At 34.4% G+C, this 16329-nt stretch overlaps 1 protein-coding gene across 16 annotated transcripts in view; it reads left to right on the plus strand.

Annotated features, from left to right (window-relative positions):
- GULP1 (GULP PTB domain containing engulfment adaptor 1) overlaps window positions 1–16329 on the plus strand; it is a 266197-nt gene that overhangs the window by 169977 nt on the left and 79891 nt on the right. For all 16 annotated transcript variants that reach the window (XM_043577270.1, XM_043577257.1, XM_043577268.1 and 13 more), the window contains one exon: window positions 3070–3131. In XM_043577270.1, coding sequence (XP_043433205.1) covers window positions 3070–3131 — 62 coding nt within the window. The remainder of the gene's footprint in view (window positions 1–3069; window positions 3132–16329) is intronic.

Genomic DNA, 16329 nt, shown 5'->3' on the forward strand with positions numbered 1-16329 from the left:
TTTACTTGGTTATCACATGCAACCTCACTAAATTGTCCTGTACCTCAGAAGCCTGTGGAAAAGAGATCATCTTAAATTCAAACATATATTTTTTTCTTGTTATCAACCTTTCCAATTAGTATGTTGCCTGGTATTCTTTGGTTGAATTACCGGTGGCTTCACTGATTTTCTTTGTAAATGCTCTCTCTAATGCTACAGATTCTAAAAAAGAGTGAATGTATTAGAATTGCATCATTGTGGACTATTTTGAAGAGATCTATAAAAATTAGCCTAACCTTATAATCATTGATTAATGAATGTATTTGTTCTATAGCTCCTTTCTTATTTTAGCTTTCTCTTTGAGTTTTTACAATCCTATAATAAATTCATTACATCAAAAATGAATAATTTAGTAAGAAAACATAAAACATTGAATGTGAATGCATGTGATTAAATAATTCAACCAGATGCTCTTTATTTTCTTTATCAGTTGACAAACTGATGAGTAGATATAATCATAGCATTGCAGTTAAAATTTAATATTTAAGTATGATTTCCCTTTTTTAACCCATTCACATGCAGGCATTCACCCATTTTGTTTTAAATTTGATATACTAAGGGCACCTAGGTGCCTCAGTCAGTTAAGCTTCCAACTCTTGACTTCGGTTCAGATCGTGATCTGAGCTCAGGGTTCATGAGTTTGAGCCCTGTGTTGTTGGGCTCTGTGCTGACAACGTGGAGCCTGCTTTAGATTCTCTCTCTCCTTCTCTCTCTCTACCCCTCCTCTGCTTACATTCTCTCTCCCAAAATAAATAAATAAACTTAAAAAAAATAAATTTGATACACCCAAAGCAGATGCTTTCAATATGCTAAGCTCTGGGTGATACAGTAATAATGAACTTCCTGCATCGTTCTTGATGAGCTCTTAATCTAAGTGCATTTTGAACACAGATTTATTGACCTAGCAGTCAGAGTGGTTTGATACTTGCCAAGTATTTTGAAATGTTGGCATTTCATTTATGTGACTGTTTACTCTTGAGTTAGTGATTACAGTTTAATTTCAAGGAAGGGGGCACGTTCCGGAGTGTCTGTGTTCCTGTTTCTGTACCAGTTCCATATATCTAATTGCTCCTATCGGCATAGATAGATAGTGACCGGGAACCATCATCTGTACTCACTCTTCAAGGTCAGTCACATCTAAATGAATTAATATAAAGAGTTTTATTCTGTTAGTTTTTCCTTCTGCCAAAGTATAAATTAGGATGACAGTAAGGATGTGTTTTAGAAATCTTTCAGGTGTTATAAGTATACTGCCTGTACTAGAGGTATGTAATGAACAGCCACTAAACCATCATCTCTTGACGATGTGGATGTAGATTTTTTGTCATTGTGACAACTGCGGCTTCTCCACTGGTAATTTAACATTGTGAATATTTTAGTCTGTCATCAGTAACAGCTGGATGTAACTACCCTTTTTCTAGGTCACTGCAATACAAGACTAGAATGGAAGTAGTATCATCAGTTTTCAAATAATAGTAGCTTATAGGAGAAAGCAATTATCCCTCTGCCTCAGGATTGGAATGGACCATTATATTCAGATTTAGACTTTATATACTTCTGAGCAGTGTCATGTACCTTAGAAAAGGAGACATGAGAATAATTGAGTTAAGGAGTTACAAAAAGAAATTAGATTTTTTTTTTTAGGTTTCCTAAAGGCAGATCTTTGTTTTTATTATCTTGATGTTTTTATTGTTCTGGTGTATAGCATTGTGATTAATTTCTTTTAATATACAAGTGCAATATTGTATCCCAAATCTAAGTACAAATTATTCTTGAATTAATCATTTCACCATTTAGTACCAGTCATAAAGAGAAAACTGTAATTAAAATGAAAATCCTTACAGGAAATAAAAATTTTCTATGTTAATACAATGTCGATATGCTTTTTTGAAGCTTAGAATGTGTTGCTTCTCAACATACTTCACCCATGCACAACTATCACATATCTGCTTCAGTAGTCAGAAATAGCCCTAAGGTGCACCATGAGCTTGGGATTTTATTGATCCCTCATGTTTTGTCTCAGAAGTTCTTGTAAACATTGTACCCCATAAACATGTTTAATTTAAATATAGTGCATTATTTTCCAAATGGTATAAAGTAATTGACATTCCGGAAAGATAGGCCTTTTTCTCTTTGTCCTCACAATCCCCCAGTTTGAGAAGAACATATTAAAGATACCAAACTGTTTCTGTTAACATCATTTTCAAATGTTCTCAATTGAATGTTAAAAATACTTCATTAGTAATCTATTTCTTTTCAGTACGTACTTATTTACTATTTTTCATGGTGAAATACGTCTTTCATTCTATTCTGTTCATAATATTGATTCTAAATGTTTTAATTCTGTGAGGAGTAAAATACAAAACTCTACTAAAGGAGACAATGGTTTTTGAAGATTGAGAAGTTTTACAACAAACAAATGCAATTTTGAAAATGTAGTCAAATATGATTAGTTTAACATTTTTTTGCTTTTTCTTCACTTATACTTTCCACAAAATATTTTGGAAGATATGTGGAACATGTAAATACAATCCAAAATTGAATGAAAAATATTTTTCTATTTCTAACAATAATACGCAATACAAATTATTTTCAATATGTTTTATTCTTTTAGTCACTTTGTTTTTAATATTCTCTTAAACTAATCTAAGGACTATTTAAAAGGTTGAAGATTTATTGATTAGGGAACTTTTAAAAAAACTGTTAATCACGAGAGTATAAAAGGAAATGAGAAAGATATCACATAATCACATAATTGATGTAACTACTTGTAGTCCACTGAGTTGTTACTTTTTAAACGGTCTTTTAAATCAAGCCTATAGCTTATTATGGTCTTTTTATCCCAAGTTTGTATACACTTTCCAGCTACATTGTTTTTATATCTGACTAGTTATTCTTTCTCAATTTAGCAAAAGAATCATGATTTAGAATTGCTCCCACCCATATCACACTCCTTACATATGCTAATGAATGAATATGACACCCTTAGAACGTATAATTTAATTTAACACTGTGTGTTCTTCATTGCAGACAAAACATGGATGCATACGCCTGAAGCTTTATCAAAACATTACATTCCCTATAATGCAAAGGTAAAATAGTTTATGTGATATTATTGAATTTATTTTTTGTTATATTATTATTATTAAATTCATGGTCAGTCTTAGAAAGATTGCTTATGCATTGGCATTTCCTAGTAGATGATCCCTGAAAAAAAATTGCATAAATCATTTTGTAATGGATAGTATGAGAAATGATTTTTCTCTCCAAATAAGTTCGTTCTTTTTTTTCCCTGTCACTCCAAGTAAGGGATTATTATTATTTAAAAAAATTTTTTTAATGTTCATTTTTGAGAGAGAAAGAGAAAGAGAGAGAGACAGAGAGAGCACAAGGGGGGAAGGGCAGAGAGAGGGAGACAGAATCTGTAGCAGGCTCCAGGCTCTGAGCTGTCAGCACAGAGCCTGACGCGGGGATCGAACCCATGAACGGTGAGATCATGACCTGAGGCAAAGTTGGATGCTTAACTGACTGAGCCACCCAGGTGCCCCCAAATATGTGATTATTTTATTTAATTATAAAGAGTATTCTTTATAATTTCTGTCATTCATGTATGTATTTTCTTCACATGATTTTGGCTATCATTGAAATTAATTTGTAATATCATGGCCTATAGGAAATAAAAAACCAACAAATTAGCATCCTTTAAAAGCACTTTAATGTTGAATTACACAGCAGAATATAAAAAACTAACTTGATAATGAGAGAAATGAGCTACAATTTTAATGAATGCAATTATCATTCAAAACAAGAAAGATGAAACTTAAACTATTAAGAAAACAGAAAAAGAGCACATTATTTTACTCTTTTGTTTAGTTTTCTTCATTTTAATAGAGAAATAGAAACAATCTATGCCCCATATCTTCAAAGATTTGATTCATTGTCAATGTTGGAAAGTGGACAAATAAACAAATGCAGTTTGCGAAAATATCTTTACAAGATGGGTGTTATTTTAGAAATAGGGAGCACAAAACCTAAAATAAGATTTCAGAGAAATCTGAGTCTAAACTTGTAAGATACAGGAGAGAAAGTTGCATTGGGAACATGCAAGTGGGTCTGACTTAAACAACTGACCTTTGGACACAGTATGGGGAAAACAGAAAATGATAATGTTATTTTTATAAGGGAACTTAAGGATTTATGGATTAGTAAACTGCATATGTATAATGAGAAGAGGTATGAGGAATTATTTTAGGAATAATTTTAGAAAAAACATTTATTGAACAGAAAGTCAATGCTATTTAATAGAGAACCTCTTGAGTGCTGGTCTGAGTCTGAATCACAGGAAGATGCATTACAAGGCCATCTAGAGGCCTGTCCAGAGCGGTTGCTCAACAGTGAGATTTTTAGTACAGCAACTCAATTTTTTCTTGCTGACTTCATAGCAAAGAAATGCTCTAAAATATTTTTGGTGTAAAACTAATATACTTGAAATCATTGCAATGCTTAGGAATTTCCCTGTAATGTTACCCTGAAGATGAATAGCCATGATTTAGTATGAAAAGTTTAGTTAGCTGAATGAGAAAAATTGAGTTCATATTATCTCTCTTCCACAGATATTTCTCATATTAACTATTGAGAAACTATATGAAAAGTATAGAGAAAAGAAATTAATCTTGAAGACCACTATTATTTTAAAATGCATGCTCAATATCTTGATCATACTAGAGTCATATCTTTAAAGTAAAATCACCACATATTTTTTTATATATATCTCAGTTTGAAAGACTGGTTTATAAAGCGTTAAAAGATTCTAATTAGAACTACCCTTCACCTTAACTGCAGTATGAACAGTGGAGATCTGCTTGTCTACATGGAAAAATTTCATGTGCTAATTCACAGGTGCATAACAACTATAAGGCATTCCACATGCAGTAGAGGGAGGGGACAGGAACATCCTTCCAGACAGGGGTCAGTAAATTATAAGAGCAGGTCAATTTTCTCCATTCTAATATGGCTTCTTGAGTAATAATAAATGTCATGTATACCAAGTAGTGTTAAAACTATTTGAAGAACATTATTTTGTTTTATATTCCTTTTTTGTTTTTTTTTGTGGGACATTTAAAATTCATCATTAGTATTTATTTTTGAAAATTTTCTGTATTTCTTTAGTATACATGCCATTTGAAAACCAAATCCATGTCCATAGGAAGTACCTTAGCACAACAACAACAACAACAACAACAACAAATGCAGACTCTTGGGGTGCCTGGCTGGCTGGGTTCATAGAAATGAGACTCTTGATCTCAGGGTTGTGAGTTCAGGCCTCATGTCGGGTACAAAATCTGCTTAAACACACACACAACAAAAAATAGTAATTAAAAAAAAGAAACAATAACAAAGTAAAATAAATACCAAAGGTTAATAAATATATGAAAAAGATTCTCAATTTCACATATAATGAAATACATACTTAAAAAAATACAGACTTTAGAACTCAAAAAAATACAGACTCTAGAATTAGATTGACTTAGTGTATATCCTGAGTCCGACACTTGTTAGCAATCAGTTTTTGGGCAAATAACCTAATCTGTCTGTGTCTACAGTTATTCATGTGGAATAGGGATAATAATAATTTCTCAGCTGAGTTATTATAGACATAAATTATTAGGTAAGTATTTAAAGGATAACTGGAATAAAAGAACTACTTAATAAATGTGGCAATCACTACCTTACCTTTCATTTTTCACAAGACTTAACCAAAATGCCTATTTTATAATAGGTGTTCAATATATATGTATTTGATGAATTAATGCATAATAACATTTCCAACATAGTTAATTTCAGTGAGCCCTAATACATGTGAGGTACATGATCTCATTTAGTATTTTCCATGATTCAGTATGGTGATTATTAATCTCTGCATCAGAGAAAACTTTATACATTATGTAAGAGAAAACTAAGGCTGAAAACTAAGGCTGAAAGATTAGTAATTTGCCTATTGCCAGAAAGCTAGTAAGACAGAGCCAGAATGGAAAACTGAAGTTGATATGACTTCAAAGATTTGCTGGGGCTTTTTTATTTTTTAAAATTTTTTTAATGTTTATTTGTTTTTGAGAGAGAAAGAGAGAGAGAGTGTGTGAGCAGGGGCAGGGAAGGGGCAGAGAGAGGGAGAGACACAGAACCTGAAGTGGGCTCCAGCTCTGTGCTGTCAGCACAGCCTGACGTGGGGCTTGAACTCACGAATTGTGAGATCATGACCTGAGCTGAAGTTGGACGCTTAACTGACCAAGCCACCCAGGTGCCCAAAGATTTGCTGTTTTTTATGTATATAATAACACTTTATTATTCACTCATCTATTACACTGCTGATGTGTATAAGGTGCCATTACTGAAGTCTCACTTGAATATTGGTGAAACTTCAGAGCTATATAACACATCTTATATTCTTATGGATCTTACAGTCATAAGGAAATATACAAAAATAACATAAAAGTCAGATCATGTTCTGTGTCGTTCAAATGGCACTTAACAGAAAGTTATAGAGATTCAGAGAATGGTGTCATTCTTGTTTTATGAAAATGGGAGTGAGGTAGGATTCCCAAGGGTCAAAGCAAGGGTGGAATGACCATTTCACACGGAGATATCTGAAGGAAGATGAGTAGAGTCCATAAGGTCTAAGGCACAAACTAAATATGGCAAAAGTTGGGTTGTGGCATAAAGTTGTGGCATGATGGTAAAATGTTTTATCAGTCAAGGTTCCATCTGAGAAACAGAACTACTAGCTTGTACACATGCACACATGCACATGTGTGCGCACACACATTTCTCTCAAGGAATGGGTTATGCTGTTATAAGGCTGGCTGGGCAATTTTGAAAAGCATATTACAGGCCATCAAAAAGCACAGGCTGGAAGTTCTTGGGCAGGACCTGACCTCAGGTGGAATTTCTTTTTTAGGGACACAGCAGTTCTATTCTTAAGGCCTTTAAATTGATTGTATTAAACCCACTCAGATTATCTAAGATGTTCTTTTTTACATAAAGTCAACTGATTATAGATGTTAGTCATATCTACAAAATGACTTATGGCAAAACCTAGATTAGTATTTGACTGAAACCTGGATAATATAAGCTGGCCCAGTCGGCATATAGCACTGACCATCACAAGTACTAATGATGGGCAAGGCTAAAAAGATGAAATTGAGAAGGCTTTGCATGGCAGGAGAAGCAGTTTGAGTAGTGAACTAATCAAGTAGGATTTTAGGAAGATAAATCTGTAATGATCTAAAGTTGATTTGGATCCAGAGCCATAGGAGGACTATCGACTTCTTAGGAAGTTATTTTAATGGTCTAAGTGTGCGATTCTAAATTTATATAGGGTAATAGATAAACGTATAGTGGAAAATAAAGATGTGCTAAATATTCCAGGGAGAGAATTGATGCAACAGAGGAATAATTTATATGTGGGAAAAAGAAAAAATATCTATTTTCATCATGGGTCAAAAGGAGAATGATCATACCATTAAAAGAATTCCATCACTACATTCACTTTTGGGATCCACTGGTTACAAATTAATCTGAATAAGTTTACCAGAGCTGTTCAAGAATCATAATTCTCCTGGGGAAATAGTAACTTTTACATTTAGGTGTTTTCAGTTTTTTGTTTTTTTTGTTTTTTTAATGTATATTTTTGAGAGAGAGAGGAGACAGAGCATGAGCAGGGGCAGAGAGAGGGATAGTGAGACACAGAATCTGAAGCAGGCTTCAGGCTCCAAGCTGTCAGCACAAAGCTCAATGTGGGGCTCAAACTCACAAACCACGAGAGCATGACCTGAGCCAAAGTCAGATACTTAACCGACTGAGCCACTTTCAGTTTTAAAGTAATAGTTTTCTGCTTTCGTTTTATAATTTCTTTAATTTTTTAAGAACATATATTTGATCACATTCTTTTTCTTTATATAAAATTCTATTTCAAAAATTCACATTTAATATTCAGAGTACACTTATTTTGGGTCATATGTGGATATAAAATAATAGTTATTTTCAAAAGTATTATTCTGTATAGGGTTCATTAATTTTTTTAATGAACAGCAACAGCATTAATAATAGTTCATTGGGAATTCTGCATATTATCCTGTGTACTCTCTAGTCATGTTTTTCAAACTACAGGTTATGCTTTTTTTTATGAAAAAAATTGGGTCATGAGTTTAATGCATGGGATCATGGGTGGATCATGTATTTAAAAATGAAATAGAATAGAAGAGAAAAAAGATAAGACATTTCCAGAATGCATATGGTAAATATTAATTTGTTCCATAAAATTGTGGTTCATAGTCATAAAAGTATGAAAGCCACTGCCTTCAAACAGTAAACTGCCTTTGAATGGTACCAAAGTCTTCACCAGATTTAACTCATTCAAATCATAAAACAATAATAGGAGGAACTGCTTAAAAGAGCCATTAAATTTTTAATAAAGATGATACACATGTAAATTTAACCACATGTCCTCATTGAATATAGCATCTTAAAATTATTTCTGAATATGCATATACACATGGTAAAGTGATACAGAAATAGAGTAAAATGTAATTGCAAGTTCCCTGTGCACCCATTCATTCACAATGGCTTATCCATTTGAATGCAGTTCCTAATACATGCAAGGTCCTGATCTAGAAAAATAAGATTGGATTAGTCAACCAAAGAGATAAAATCCTGCTCTCCTGGGCTTTACATATAACAAGTAAAATAATACTACTTTTTCTGAGAAACACTTGATAATAAAATTATATCTTTATTTCTTAATACATTGATTATTGTATTGATTTGTATTATTTATGTTATTAATATAGTGTTAGTATTATTTATATATTGTATGGTGTATATATTAATATATATAGTATTTATTTATTTTGTTAGTTAATGTTTATTTTTGAGACAGAGCATGAGTGGGTAGGGGCAGAGAGAGAGGGAGACACAGAATCTGAAGCAGGCTCCAGGCTCTGAGCTGTCAGCACACAGCCCATTGTGGGACTTGAACTCACAAACCATGAGATCATTACCTGAGCTGAAGTCAGATGCTTAACTGACTGAGCCACCCAGGTGCCCCTATTAAAATATATATTATGAACACAACATGTTACTTATTCATACGGTATTCATACTTATACAGTACTGCAATGCAGAAAAATAAAGCAGGATATTGGGGATTGGGAGAAGTGGGAAAGAGGGAGAGGTGGTGCTGTGTTACACAGAATGGTCAGGGACGATCTCTGAGGAGGGCAAATGCCTTAGGGAAATGACAAAGTGAGACATGTGGCCACATGCCAGAAGAGCAGTCCGGACATGGCCAGCATTTGCAAGGTGGGAGCATGCTTGCCTAGTCAAAATCTTATCAGGGGTTGGGGTGGCTGGAATGCAGTAGAATGTGGTGGAAGGACGGGAAGCCCCAAAGGCACATGTAGAGTAGAGCAGGTGGGACAGTGGGTGCCTTGTAGTTCTTGCAGGGCCTTGGAGCCCTTGCCCAGGCAAGGAGAGTGATTGTGGCTTGAAGCTGAGTAGGACCTGAAGGAGGAAGGTGGTGGGCATTGGGGGATATTTTGAAGATAATGCTGATAGGGCCTATAGATGGATTGTGTAGGAGCTTTCTATTTCTGCTATAATTAGAACAGTAAGCAGAAATTTAAAAAATTTTTTTGATCACCCTTAAGGAAAGCCATAGGATTTTCTATTCCTTCCAAATTTTGATGAGACTGCTAAACTGTCTTTTCTATAAAGGTGAAATACTGGAAAACTTTTACTTTAACAAACTTAATATTCTGTTGATGTGAAGTGGTCATTTTTCAAATGAAGAATTATGATGCTTCATAAAAGAACACTTATTTATTAAAAGTTTTATTCTAAAGAGTTAGCATGCCAGTTTGCACTATTTTTGAGTAGAGAGCCAGCGTTCCTTCATTGTCTGTTTGCTGTGTTCCAAGTTTTAAAAGTGAGTGAATCCAGGGGCACCTGGTGGCTTAGTCGGTTAAGCGTCCGGCTTTGGCTCAGGTCACTGTCTCATGGTTCATGAGTTCGAGCCCTGCGTCGGGCTCTGTGCTGACAGCTCATAGCCTGGATCCTACATTGGATTCTGTGTTTCCCTCTCTCGCTGCCTTCCCTCACTCACGCTCGGTCTCTCTCTTAAAAAAAAAAAAAATAATAATTAGAAAACAAATTTAAGAGTGAGTGAATCCAAAACAAATGGGAACGGGACTTTGACCTTAAAAACCTATGACTTCCCATGGGGAGAAAGAACGGGCACCAGAAACAAACAAACAAAAAAAAAGTTGGAAGAAAACTAAATAGATGATGGCCAACAAGATAAAATATGAATGTCAAAGAGAAGTTTGAAGTGAAAGACAATGTTATGTATCAATGATTTCTAGAGGTATCGGAGTTTCATATGTGAAACATGCAGTTTGCCATTAGGTGTGTCTGGTAAGAGAGAAGGCTTCACTGAGCTGTGACCCCCAGTATCTTCCTGACGAAGTGAGTTGTTGGTTTTCTGCCAGTCTTTCTCAGTCTCACAACCTAATCTTCCTTAACATTTATAACCTGTAGGCTCTTATTTGGCTTCCAAAAACAAACAAAAAAAAACCCAGCAAAGAACAGCAACAATAACAACAAAACCCATGAAAAGCAGATGCAATTTCAGGATAGTAAGTGGTTAGAACTTGAGTATTATAACCCTCAGTAGTTGAAATCCCCATCTTAGCCACTTACAGTTGGAACTTCTAACAAACCTCTTAATAGTAATTGATATAGACAAATCAGAACCTAGATTTGTGGCATGTTCATATGTCCCCTACAATAGCAAGGCTGTACCCCAACAACTCCACTGATGTTATCAGAATTAAGATAAAAATTTTTTAATGTTTATTTATTTTTGAGAGAGAGAGAGACAGAGACAGAGACAGAGAGACAGAGTGTGAGTGGGGTAGGGACAGAGAGACAGAGACAGAATCTGAAGCAGGCTTCAGCCTCTGAGCTGTCAGCACAAATCCTGACGCGGAGCTCGAACCCAGGAACCACGAGATCCTGACCTGAGCTGAAGTCAGATGTTCAACTGACTGGGCCACCCAGGCACCCCTGATGTTATGAGAATTTTATCAGAATAACTACATCATTGCTGCATCCTATGGCAGTGATTGGAGCAGCACTTGTCAAACTATCCGGGTTCAAATTTCAGCTCTCTCAGTTAATATCTGAATTATGTGACTTTTCTCAAGTTTTCCCATTTGTAAAATAGGATTAATAATTGTACCTACTTCATTGGACTGTTAGAAGGTTTAAATGAGTTAATAAATTAAAAACCTCTTCAATCAGGGGGGCCTGGGTGGTTCAGTTGGTTAAGCAAACGGCTTCGGCCTAGGTCATGATCTTGCTATTTCCGAGTTCAAGCCCCTTGTCAGGCTCTGTGCTGACAGCTCAGAGCCTGGAGCCTGCTTCCCATTCTGTGTGTCCTTCTCTCTCTGCCCCTCCCCTGCTCTCTCTCTCTCTCAAAAATAAACTCTAAAAAAAAAAAAAAATTAAAAACCTCTTCAATCAAGGTCTCGTATATCAAAAGCTTATTATTAGTAGCATTATAGACAGTGTTCTGTGAAGTCTGGAGTTGCACTAGTTATTATCTCTTGAAAATTATTTAGTGTTTGCATTATTGCCTGAAAAACAGAACAAAGTTCTTAGAATACATGTCAGGTTATGTTTTCTGTTCACATCAGAATCAGAAGCAATGAGATTAGCCCATGTACCTGCAGTGGCCAGCTTGAGAATTTCAGTGGGGAAGGAATAGCTTTTCCTGTAAGCATGACAGGAGACTGCTGACCTTGTAGGTTTATATACCAGAGAAGGTTTTGATTGTTAAAGAAAGATACCATTGTAATCATACTTTCCTATTACCTTGAGTTTTCAGCAACTGCATTCTGGAGCAAGATGTTAATGCAAAGATCATCTTGGTCTTAAAATCAAATGCAGAAATATCAGGAAGTCCATGCATACCTTATAAAACTGTTGTGGAGTTTTACAAGTAAAAAGTTAATGAAGAGAGACAATTGCAACATTATGTGGCCTAATGACTCATGATACAGAAAGTCTTTAATGTAACTAAATCATTTTACTAATGACTTCTCAAATCATTTTTTGTGAATATATGATAAATTACCCTTCAATGAAATGTTAATATTGGTTTATGACTTAATAGAAGAAAATCTGGGTCTCAGAAATAAATACTGCAGTGTCAGAAACAATGGAAATAAGCAGAGAAAACATTCAAATTGAACCCTGTGGAATCATTGAAAGTTGGGTAAAAGATACATCCCTATAATTGATGAGATGCATTTCCAAAGCATCCAAAATGGTTTAGAATTCCAAATTCATGAGATTCCTTAGAGCAGCTTTATAGTAGCAGTAAACACAAGCATTTGCCAATTTTGCTGGTTGTAGATACCAGGGGGAACGTAAAAAAATATATATACATCAAAGCCCATAAGAGCTTAACTGCATTCCATGTAATTCATTTCATTTGTTCAAAAATGAATCTTAGTTAATCTCAAAGCATAGGAGCCATTTTTAAAAAAAGAAATTTTATATAGAGCCTTTCAAAAAAGTTTTCTTAGACATTAGAACTGTTTTTTCATAATGCTAGTATGTATAACATATTCATTCCAAATATTTTGAAACTGTAGTATGAGCATAAAAATTGAACATTAACCATCATTCTTTCCAATTAAAAAAGTGATATGTGCTATATCAAATATATTGGAAATAATTCTGCATCTGTACTATTTGGAAATGTCCCTTTATGTACCACAGCAACACTGACACATACTCAAAAAGGAAATTAGAGAGCTATAGTATGTTATTTTCCCATTGCTTGCTTCAGAATGGTAAGCTTAAAAGTTTTCATGCTAAACAATGTGAAAACAAGTAAGAATATAGTAATGATGGGAAATTTGCTGAATTATGGCTTTATAGTTGGTACGTGCTTATAGAATACAAGAATAAATGGAAAAAGAGAAATGACAGTAAGCACCTATCATTACTTAATTTCTCAATTCTTGAGATGAACTTATAAAATGAATTTAATTTCTGGAAAGCATATGTTTGTTTTAAAAGAGCATATGCTTAGTTGTGTGTGTGTGTGTGTGTGTGTGTGTGTGTGTGTGTGTTTCCTAAAGTTTTCCCGGGTAACTGAAATAGTTATTTTTTAAAAATTTTTATTTTTTCATTACTACTTTTTTTATTGATGTATATATTGACATCTACATTATGTCAGTTTCAGGTATACAACATACTGATTAGATGTATGGTATATGGTAAAATGGTTACCACAAAAAGTCTAGTAAACATAATTTTGAAGGTAATCATCATTGTATACTTTACATATGAGAATTCTCTTTTAAATGTTGTATAGCTTCTAGAAATTACTCAACAGAAATTAAAAACTCCAGGGGCACCTGGGTGGCTCAGTTGATTAAGCATCTGACTTCAGTTCAGGTCATGATCTCACGGTTTGTGAGTTCGAGCCCCACATAGGGCCCTGTGCTGTCAGGGCAGATCCTGTCTCCCTCCCTCTCTCCCCCTCTCCTGTGCATGTTCTCTCCCTTTCTCTCTGTCTCAAAAATAAATAAATCTTAAAAAAAAATAGTAATCCCTTCATCTTTATTCTCATTTCTCATAGGTCCTTCAAAAAATGCTCACCTCTGTACTAATTTTCCTATATTTAGCATATGCTTATTTTAGTTACCAAAACTGCTATTGAAATCAACTTGATAAAAGGATTATTTTTTTTTTTACATTTTTAAACATTTTCCCCGAAAATTACAAAATTCCCTATTGGCCCAGACCTTTAAATATTCCAAGCTTCAGAAAGCTACCACTTGATTCCTTTGAGACCAAGTCAGACTTTTCCTTCTTCACAAACATTCTTTGCCTATGAACAAACTTTGTTGTTATTTCATATACTGCCAAACATATCCATGTAGAAATATGAAATAAATGATAAATTATCGAGCATTCGGAAAATTTCCCATATATAACAAGGTGGTCTCCAGTTGAAGAAGTATTTAAAGATAAATAACATCTTAGGCAATATTTATCCAGGGACTATGTTAACAATAATATCATTAAGCAGAGCAGAATGAGAAAAATAAAATACTTTACAGAAACTTACACTTTGTGGCCTCTCTGTTATGGAGGTAAATACGTAGACTTTATTTAGTCTGCTTTAGCTCACATCTCTGCCAAACTGCTGACTGGTTTTAAATGATGTCCAAAGGGTCAATTAACACACAAAGCCACATAGACAAACCAATTTCACAATGAACACATATAAAGGGAAGACATGTATACACATTCTATTTTGTCTTTGGAATCATTCACCTGCTTCCTAAGTAGGTTATCTCTTTCAAATTGGGAATCATATTTTGCAAAGGAAAGAAAAATGGACATAGACTAGTAGATTTGATTTCTAGACTGAATTTTCCTACTATCTTGCTGTGTAAGCTTGAGCCTCACATTATTTTATCAAGAAGATGATGGAATTAGAAGACTCACAAAGTCCTTTTCAACACTAAAAGTCAATGAATCTGTTATACATAAAATGTCTTTTATTTTTTAAGAAAAAGATACTGTAGTCCATTGTGAAATGTAAGGAATAATTAATATGGAGTTTTTAGTTTCTTTTTTTTTAATGTTTATTTAGAGAGAGAAAGAAAGCCAGGGAGGGGTAGAGAGAGAGGAGGACAGAGGATCTGGATCAAGTTATTTATATTTAAACATCAAATCAGCATTATTAGCGGATATATGGTTGCATTTCAAATATTGATTGGAAAGATGTTAACTGGAAGCAGGTTGCCTCCAGAATTCTTTGTCATTTGTTTCTGGTATTGTGAGATAAGAAAAGTAGCCAATTCCCTTCAGAGACAAGAGTCTCTTCTGAAGACAAAGGCAAAATTCCAGCTGACAGTGTCCTTACATTTTAGGAGATGTGCGGAGGAAGTGGCCATCTTTCGTCTCTTAAGAAATAGGTACATACATATATTTAAAACAAACTGAAGTCATTTTTGTCTTTCTTCTAATCTTATGAACTATGGGAAACTTCATCTCCATAACAATTATGCATATTTTTACATTTAAGAATGGTCTCCTGTTGTGTGCCTGTTTCTTCAGTTTCCAAGAAAGTGTTTGTTATCTTCTCTTTTCTCTTCCTGCTGGAATAAGCAGCTCCTTTTTCTGAACCTTTAAAATTCATATTCAAGAAAGTACAAGTGGAGTCCAGTCTCAGTCTTTGTGGTAGATAGTATTGGAGCATCTTCTTTCTCTGTAACTCGCATAGTTTGATTGCAAAGCAGTAAAAAGAAAGGCCATCGGGAGCTAAAGATCTGATGTAATTTATGTAACCATAGTCTTCCAAAAGATGTATCTCAGAATATAGAGAATACAGATAAAACTTGGAAGAAGCACTTGTTCACGCTATAGGTCTGCACTGTATTATTTGCTAAGAATAATAACTTTATTATTTCATCAACATGATAAATGCTGATTATTAAAAATTAAGCAGTGCAGAAAAGCACAGAAGTATAGAAATCAGCCCAATGCTCAAAATCATCTCAGGCAGAAACAACCCACTGGTAAACCCAGTGTTTACTAGAAGTCCAGGTAATCTGGACTCTCTCTGAATAAATACAAATGCAAGAATAGATGTATGGATTTAAAAAATAACATTCAGCAGTATATAAACAACTCTATACTAGTAACTTTCTGTGCACTTCACATCTGTCGTCTCATTTAATCTTCACAAATGCCCAATGAGATTAGGTCTATTAATATCCCCCATTTAACAGCAAAATTGTAACATTAAACTGGAAATGGTCAAATAGTTAAGGAGAATGAGTCTGGGAATGAGCCAGATAGTCCTATCCAAATAGATAGTTTGGAAGAATAAACTTTATAAGGGGGAAATTATAGGGGTTCCTGGGGGACTCCTTCAGTTAAGTATCTGACTTCAGCTCAGGTCATGATCATGGTTCATGAATTCAGCCCTGCGTCGGTTTCTGTGCTGACAGCTCAAAGCCTGCTTGGGATTCTCCCTCTCTTCTTCTCCCTCTCTCTCTGCCTTTCCCCCATTCTCTCTCTCTCTCTCTCTCTCTCTCAAAAATAAATAAATAAACTAAAAAAAATTAAAAAGAAATATTGTAACATGCATGCTATTTTACAATAAAAAACATTGAACTTTACTTGAATTTAACAAACCAAAAA

Source organism: Prionailurus bengalensis, chromosome C1, assembly GCF_016509475.1.
Source record: "Prionailurus bengalensis isolate Pbe53 chromosome C1, Fcat_Pben_1.1_paternal_pri, whole genome shotgun sequence".
In the NCBI taxonomy this organism is placed as follows: domain Eukaryota; kingdom Metazoa; phylum Chordata; class Mammalia; order Carnivora; family Felidae; genus Prionailurus; species Prionailurus bengalensis.